Source organism: Vigna umbellata, chromosome 5 (genome assembly GCF_029865625.1).
Source record: "Vigna umbellata cultivar VRB3 chromosome 5, Vumbellata_1.0, whole genome shotgun sequence".
Lineage (NCBI taxonomy): Eukaryota > Viridiplantae > Streptophyta > Magnoliopsida > Fabales > Fabaceae > Vigna > Vigna umbellata.
Window position 1 is genome coordinate 55,508,247 of NC_142169.1, and position 8,918 is coordinate 55,517,164.

At 34.5% G+C, this 8,918-nt stretch overlaps 1 protein-coding gene across 1 annotated transcript; it reads right to left on the reverse strand.

Annotated features, from left to right (window-relative positions):
* Positions 1–2,081: 2,081 nt before the first annotated feature.
* LOC124834883 (uncharacterized) lies at positions 2,082–8,918 on the reverse strand. The gene is made up of 9 exons (XM_047309692.2): positions 8,394–8,918; positions 6,603–7,322; positions 4,635–4,730; positions 4,466–4,549; positions 3,591–3,825; positions 3,348–3,508; positions 2,965–3,243; positions 2,698–2,883; positions 2,082–2,528 (listed from the first exon to the last, which is right to left on the reverse strand). The coding sequence occupies exons 1-8, from the start codon at positions 8,727–8,729 to the stop codon at positions 2,833–2,835; spliced, it is 1,962 nt and encodes a 653-aa protein (XP_047165648.1). The 5' UTR covers positions 8,730–8,918; the 3' UTR covers positions 2,082–2,528; positions 2,698–2,832.

Here is an 8,918-nt window from a genome sequence, read left to right on the forward strand (position 1 = left end):
TTTGCAAGTGTATGAAAATTACCTTGTTAAATTCATTATCCATTTTATGTTGTGCACAAACCATTATTTATCGCTAGATCAGGAGCCATCTCGGCTTCAAAATTAACGGCTTTAAATACTGAATGGTAAAGTTAAGATTGAACTGGCTACTAAATATAAAATCACAAAGGATACGTTATTATAAACCTTTTTCTATACAATATTTATGTTTATTTTCAATCAATTATTTAAATGCTTTAATTTTTTTTTCATTTAAACTTTAAACATTTGTTTTTAATTTTATTATTTTCAATATTTGCATTAAATAAAACGAATGGTTCTGTACTGTTATATTTTTTTATCGCATAAGAGTTTTTATCTGTTTAAGTAATTACATTTATTTTGTTTTTTTATTAAATTTATAATTATACATACATTATAGATATTAAGCATAGCATTTATTTTTCAAAAACTGTTTGCCTTCTAAATAATTCTAGTTTATAAGAGAGAAATTAAATTTTTAGAATAGCAATATTTTTAGTATGTCTTAAACATTCTACGGTTCATCAACCCTTTGACGTGGTAAATATATTAAAAATACTTTAAAGTAGAATAGAATTTAAAAAACAAAAATTCCTTCACGAGGTGATTTAGGTGTTGTTCGAACAGAGTAATATTTAATCCTGTGAAATCTAAAACCAAAAGTGTTCTATTACAAATATTATAAGATGATAGTATATTTGAACTATACAAATACAACTCCTAAATGTCACGAAAAGGAAGAAATATAACAAATTTCAAGTTTCCCGATAAATTTTATTTTTTCAGATATGTGAATAAAAAAATCTGTGATTCATACATAGACATTCTCTCTATATATTTGTTTTCTGAAATAGACTTCGGGAGATATTGGACCCTCCAAATAAGTATGAGAACTTTCATACATTAATACAAAGTTCTAAAAATGAATCTCATCCATACTAAAAGCTTCAAGTGACTATCCTCTGGCATGTGCCCAATATGGCAGGATGAGTCTGTTTCGTCAACATTTATAAGACATTTCTGGTCTAAACTTTTCAAGTTTCTAAAACCGTCTAAGAGGTTCTTTTAAACAATAGTATAAATTCTAATGTCAAATTGAACATGTTTTTTCCATGATATCCCAATCCATACCATTGACTATCACTGATGGACCATAAATAAATCTATTATAGTAATTATTTGTAACTAACGTCATGGAAAATGGGAGAGAGTACCACTTCTATAAACCAGAGTAATTAATTTCACCATGTAAAAATTTGGTACTTTTTTGTAATTCAGTTCGTGTTAATGAATTAAGAACAAATTAGATCATAGAAAGAAGATGAAGCTATCAAGAAAGAAAGAAAAAAAGGAAAAAGAGACTAAAAATACAACCGTTTTCAGACAACCATTCCAGGAAGCTAATTCTGGGTATTAAAAGTCCTATGAATATGCATTTTGGAACAACATGAAGACCACGGAAGAGAAAGATGAATGAACAAAGTTGCTCATTCTTCATCTTTGGCAGTGGCTGGAAAAGAGGTTTTATCCTCAAAATCAATGGTCAATTTGTTATCTGCATCTGTAAATGACATGTCCATGAAGCTGACCAAAAATGCTCAACACAACATAATCGAGAAATATTGTTAAGCTTTTTGGACTGTAAAACGTCCTCAAATGGATGGAGAGCTTGGGTGGGCGCCCTTTTTTCAATTTTCAAGAACAGAATTCCTAAATGTAATAATAAAAAAAAAACACTTACCGATCATAACTTGTCCTTGCATCCTCACCAAATATAGCCACTACCACCATGAATCGTGATCACCATCACCATAGTCATGGTCATCCCCCATAAATATTTATGAATTTTTCTTTCTAAATTGACAATATTTTGAAAATGAGAATAAACTTCCTTTAAAAATTGTTCTCATACAAAATATTGGCATGTAACATTCATGAACTTTATTAACTAAAGATCAAGGAATTCATAACTAAAACCTAGAAAATGAAAATTACAAGGGATACATGAATGCCAGAAACATAGACACAGACAATTATACTATTTGCAAATATAACCAAAATTAAATTGAACTCGGTTCTAATTGCCATTTACTACTCATATCTTACAACACTAAAGCCTGTAAATCTACTATGAGTCTATGATCACCTGATTTACAAAAAAAAGTAATACATATCGTGCACAAGAAAGAAAAAAGAGATTTTGAGGGTAACCTGGCCAAGAGTGCTTACAGAACCACAAAGCTCTGACACTGCCCTGACTGGTTAGAAGAAATAGCAAACCCTTACACTGGTTTTCTCAAAAGATTAAATGTGTTACCACATTAGTCCTCTAAAGATACCTGTCCCCCAATTAATCTTTTATGTATCCCAATTTATTATGTGACATTTTGGGTCTTCTGAGGGAATACACTGGACAAAAATCTTTGGACAGCTTATGAGGTCACACGAGTCTATGGGAGACCAACTTAGGAGCTTACTCAAAGATAAACTAAAGCATATTGATACACCTGCAAAGGAAATAAAAAGAAAAAGAAATGCAATTTGATACATTAGAAAGCAGTACCATCTTCTAGTCAAGAAACTTGGGATATACTTAATAATAGTAAACTGGTGCCAGGTATGGCAAACAATGTTAGTGTAAGGAGAAAAAATTGTAGACCATTAATTGAAACATACCATATTGAAAGCTGATGCAGAAGGCTGGAGACTACATTGTATAATAAAGAACATATGAGAAATAAATTCTATCAACATCCCTTTTATCCACTTTGTTCTTGGCCAAAGGACTTGGTAAAGTGGACTTCAATGCACTTAACTATCACCAAAAGTAATAATCTGTCCAAGTGCAAGTCTCGCTCGAAGCTGCATCGACAGAAGAACATTTACAAATCAACTACTTAACACTGCAGAACATAAAAAAATTCAGGATAAAGATTAAAGGACCTTCACATCCATGCAAGAATCATTGACCATCTTTTTTATTCGAGAAACAATGCCAAAACTACGTAGATTTACAATCCGACCAAATGCACCAGGACTAGAAGGAAAAGTGAGGTTTATTACAACCCACACTGCAGCTGTGCGTAAGCGACTGTCAGGACTATGCAAAAACTGCTCAAAGAAAGAGTGAGACCCGTTCTCGTCTTGAGGGAAGAGTAGCTGCATAACTGCTTCCTTATGAAACTCATTGCCACTTGCAATATTACTGAGAATATACATCCCCTGCATGGAAAATAAAACCAAAAGGCATGTAATAGATAAACAGCTCGAGATCGATTATAAAGTGTGGAAATCTATGATAATTAATTTCAGTAACTACTTCCAACCTGTATCCCAATTTCAATTTTAGAAGACTTTTGTAACTGTCTTCCAACAGCATCCAGTATGATACCATCTTCAGCAAAAGCATGCTCAACAGAGTACAGACATCCATCAACAAAATTGCGAACAAGGGCCAGAGCTTGTTCTTGAACAGAAGGTTCAGGATCTGCAAGGTATACACAATCAAGGTCAACTTATTTGGAAATAGTTACCAATATAACAGTAAAAACCTGAAGACCAATAAATACCACAAATAAGGCTAGCCATTGAAGATGCTGTTAACTCCACAAAAACTCCTTCTTTGCATATCGTGTCTGCAAGGAATACCATGTTCCTCAATGCCCATACAGCATTTAATCTTAAGGACGAATCCATTGACTTGGTCAATTGCACAAGCTCTTTAACGCCCCCACATTGTACGAATATTGATTTATGTGGCAAGAAGTCAACCACTATATTGCTGATGGCACCAAGGGCTGCAACCTGGAACATAAAACAGAAAAGGATCACCTTACTAAGCTTCAACAAAATTTATAAGGCCACATCTGTTTAATTACAATTAATCAGAATATTTTTTGCCAACAAAAAAGTCTTAGGGGGAACAAGACTATGACTTGAGTCTAATTAAAGGTAAGCTTCCCAACAAATATTATAGCCCTAGTGATAACCCCATATCGTGCAAGACCAAGATACAGAATGGGTGAAATAGCATGTAATCTTATAATATGATCATCAACACATTATCCCCCTGAGACAACCTTATTTAATGTGAGACATAACCATTTCAGTCCTAAATCATCTGAATTTGTCAATCAACGGCAGTGTTTCAAGTAACCGCTTTTAATAATGTATGGAAAATATATGTTTCAAATTTAGATCAATGGAGGAAAGCATCAGAATTCTCATTGCAATACCATAGACATAGCTAAATTTACAAGTAACAAATGGATATTCAATCTTTCGTTTGCTATGTATCCCTCAATTTTCAAATTTTAGAAGTTCCTCCTTTGTTGTTTTTTTTTTCATCAGCACCCACCTTTATGCAAGATGTTCCTTTTCTGAATTTAGAAACTACTCAACATGGCATAATGAGAAATGAAAATTACAGATACATCCAAAATACCTGGACAGAAGTAGAAAGATCAGAGAGAAGCCGAACCAAAGGAAAAACAACCCTTTCATTCATAAAACGACCTGCACTCAAATTCTGAACACAGTTTTATGAGAATTAAACTGTACATAGCACTAGTATAATACACTTCAAGTGCCAGACGTCATTTCATGTTACATACCTTGATTGAGCGAGAAACACTTCTCAAGCAAATGCAAGCTGCAGTGCGTACCCTGGCATCCTCATGAGTTAAGGCATCAATTACTAGGTTCAAGACCTGTAACACAAAGTGTATTAGAAGTTGAAAGTGGACTTGGGATTTTAAACCATTATGTACTAGTGCAAGCTTTATTATAACTTCATCCATTGAAAATGAGAAGAAACACCAGAATTGGCTTCAGTAATCTATCAGGAAGAAATGCAGCTTAGTAGTGACTCAAACATGTTCATAAATGGGAACATGGGGTGGTATAGAACATCTTTAGACAACACTAAATGTCCAAAACCAGCAACACAGATAACTAATTAAAGGGGTCAGCACAACACTTTGTCAACAATCCATTTATACGGGTGCAAAAACTTGCATCTTTATGGCAGATTTTGGAATTCACCCTGGTGGGATAAGATTTTGTTGTTTATGGCAGACTCCTGGTTACAATGTCAAAATTAATTATTTGGTTGCAACTTGCATGGTAGTCAATCAAATTAATGATAGGAAAAATAAAATTGGCATCCTAACAAGTTGCTTCAGCTGAAATACTTTTACATCTAAAAATATCAGCAAAAGTATATTTTCATGTAAAATCCCATACAAGTGGCCAGAGGATTTGTAGAAAGGTAATTATGAGCTAAATGAACTAAAAATTATTTCAGTTAAACTAATATTGTTCTAAAAAGCAAATGCAGTTCGTATAGACATGCAAAAAACTGCATGTAAACACACAGGTGCCAAGACAAAATGAAAAAAAAAAAAAATAGAGCTGTTAGTAACCCATGCACAAAATTAAAGACAAATCACATAAGTATTCTTATTAGCAAATCTATTAGTTTCAGGATTCTTAGTTCACATCTTGCCAAATTATCTATAACCTATGATGAATGGATACAATATGTATTTGTTAAAACAATACGTTAATTTTTTAAAATATAGGATACGATACTTTAAGAGTAATTACAAATAACTACATCTAAATTAAAAATATATTTGTACTTCTACAAATTACAAAAAATAAAATAACAATTGTAACAATACAGATTTAGGAGAAATATAACAATATAACTTCAGGGAAAAATTAAAAGTATGATTGTATTATATAACAATGAAATACATTTCACACCGTAGTTAATATAATAACATAAAAATTTATTAACATTATTATGATGAAATTTTAATATAAAAGTATACATTCTAATACATCATATGGTAATTTTGGCACAGTGCAAAAAAGGATAAAAGAGAAATGTAAAGTTATAAAAGGTTTATTGATATAAATATTAAAATATTAGTCTTGAAAATGAAATACAGTTGTTGGTTACATTAGCGCAGCGTATAAGACTACAGTAGAAAAAAAGATAAATTTAAAAGTAAGAAGAAAGGAAAAAACCGCTATGTCATCTCTGTGCAGGAACACACCAGTGCGACCACCGTCATTTCCCTTAAAACTCTATGTTTAATATCAAACATGTGGAACTGAGCTTGTTTATTGTTTGAAGAAATTTAATTATTCGATTATATAAACAACTTGCACAAGTAAGTGCCATATCAGCAAATAATAAATCTTCAAAAATTTGGGAGTCCAGTTTTATCTCAATGTATCTGATTTTTTAATATTTATCTTTTAAATAAAAAGATAATGCATAATGATTGGATATATATCTATCCCGTAACCAAAGGAGGTATCAGTATAGGAAAAAATATCCAACACTGGTAGGGGTCAAAAACCACATATTGGTGAACCAGAGTCCAACATTTCTCCAATCATACACCAGATACCTTTCATCCTTGCAAGCACCCTCGCCTATGGTGCTATTATAATGAATGACTATAAAAATGACTAAGTGAAGCTTTTTCATTGATGTCTCAATTTTGCAGTAATGAATATAATAATGCATGTGTTGAAAAAGAAAAACATGAACACAAGCAACAGACCTGCAACGAAAGAAAACTAGACCTGCAGCACTCCAATTTTGAGCAAAGATCAGCCAAGGCCAGAAGTACCCCTTCAAGCCTTTTAGGTTGTATGGGATGCTTTTGTAAAAGGCAGTTGAACTTATTAATAGCATTTGCCTCAAACGCTAACTTCTGCAAATCTTCCTTCTCTGCAATTAAACTTGAGAAAGCAAAAGAAGCTTCATCCCCAACTTGACCAGAATCATCAAGGAGCTCAAGCAAAATGTAGACCAATTTGGTTTTGATTCCTATATCTTGGAGATAGCATGTCGAAGAATTCTTCACAGAAATCAAGCACAAGCAGGCTAGTAGTCTTGTTCGAGGATATTTGTCTTTAGTTAATTCAGTAACAGAATGTAAAGCTCTTCCACAGCGAAGTTCAACAAAGTTAGAGACAGCTGTTGGGTTGTCTCTAATAATTGCAGCTAATGACTCTAGACTAGCATCTCGCTGACTTAGAGAACCATCAAGAAGACTAGTGAGTTTCTCTAAAACACCAGCGTGGCATAATATATTTTGTTCCCCATTTGTCTTGCAAGAATGAATAACAATGCCTGCACCTAGCCCAGTAAGATTTTCATTCTCACTTTTCAATAATGAAAGAAGAAATTGCATGTTTTCCTCTTGAAAAAAATCATACTTTGGAGCTAGTTTTGATTGATAAATCATTCGTAAAGAACGAGCTGCAGCATCCAGAACCTGATAAGACGGAGAGAACAGGTGATTAAATGGTATGCCAAAAGAAAATAGCATAAAAAAACATAAATAATGAAGTCAACATTTCGTATTTATATCTTTTCAACAAAGGACTGCCATCACTACACTGCTTCATCTTTTTCTCCTTTTCCATTACCTCTCCACATTGTCCTAATTCTAAATCTCAAAGACAATGAGAAGGAAATATAAAACTTCTTCTTGGCCGCCTGACCAGACAGGTAACACACCTGCTCTGGAAGTCACCTTTACATCTAGAATTCTAAGCTGGCATTGCTCTCACCAGAGTGAACCTGATTTACAACGCCAACCCCAATCAACTGGCATACTATGAACCTAGTTAAGTTTGTAACCAACACATGCAGAGCGTACAAGTAAGCCACGAGACATCTCAACAGCCTTATTCATTTTTCCCTCCAGGGAAACTCCGTAAAGGGCTCAAAAACTAGAAAATAACAAACTAAACTTCTCTCGCGTACTAACTTCGGCATCAGGAGCACCCATCACTGCAAATTTTACCGTAGCACGATCCTCGGTGGGGATCCTTTTTGAAACTCCTCGTGATTCCGTAACAGTAGCAAATACCAGTAAGAATTCTACCCACAAACAGGATTGAGTACATCTATAACTCATCACTAAACAGAAACATCGAATACTTCATAGTCAACATCCTTGTTTAATATTCGGCCGGAGCAGATAAACATATAAAATAATAAAAAATTTATAGCAGTGAACAAGAACTAGGAAGCATAAACTATATTATCAAAACTACAATTAATCTTCAGAAAAGGTAATTGAATTCCAAAGATGTTGGCAGAAAGATTAACTAACTCAAAACGAAATAAAACTGTCACAACCAGGATTATAATTTTTAGCTCTATTGGATTACGACGAAGAAAACCTTACAAAATTAAGAATCATACAACCCACATTTCATTTTCGTTCTAAAACTTAAACCAATAGCACACTGATCACAGCAGGAATGAATTTTCCGACAAAACAAACTTTAAAAAGGTATAAAAAAGCAGTTGCAAACGGTTAAAAAATTGAATAAACCTTCTCGTCGGGAGCGGAGAGGAGTCCGATCAAGCGCGGAAAAGCTCCGGCGTCAAGGACGGCACGGACGCCGGCATCTACGCCGCAGGCGAAGCTTCCGAGCGCGGCGGCAGACTGGACAATGAGGTTGGGGTTGGAGTCAGCGAGCGCGGCGGCAACAGCGGGGACGGCGCCGAGCTTGATGTAGGAGAGCTTCTTTGTTCGGTTTCCAATTATGTGGTTCTTCACCTCGCGGATGGCTCTGAATTTCACCGCGCCATCGGAGGAGGCGAGGCGGTCGAGGATCGGATCGGAGGACGACAGGCCCTTGGCAGAAGAAGCGTACGGCGTTGGCATGGATGCGGCGGAGGTAGACGGCGACGGCGACGGCGACGGTGGCGGAAGCTGGTGCAAGACGGAGGAGACGCTAACTTGCAAAACGATGGAAGAGAGAGAAAAAAAGTAAAAGCGATGGCAAAAGAGCCTTTTGTTTTTTTGTTTTTTTTCTTATTTTATTTTATTTTTATAATATAATAATGCTTTAAA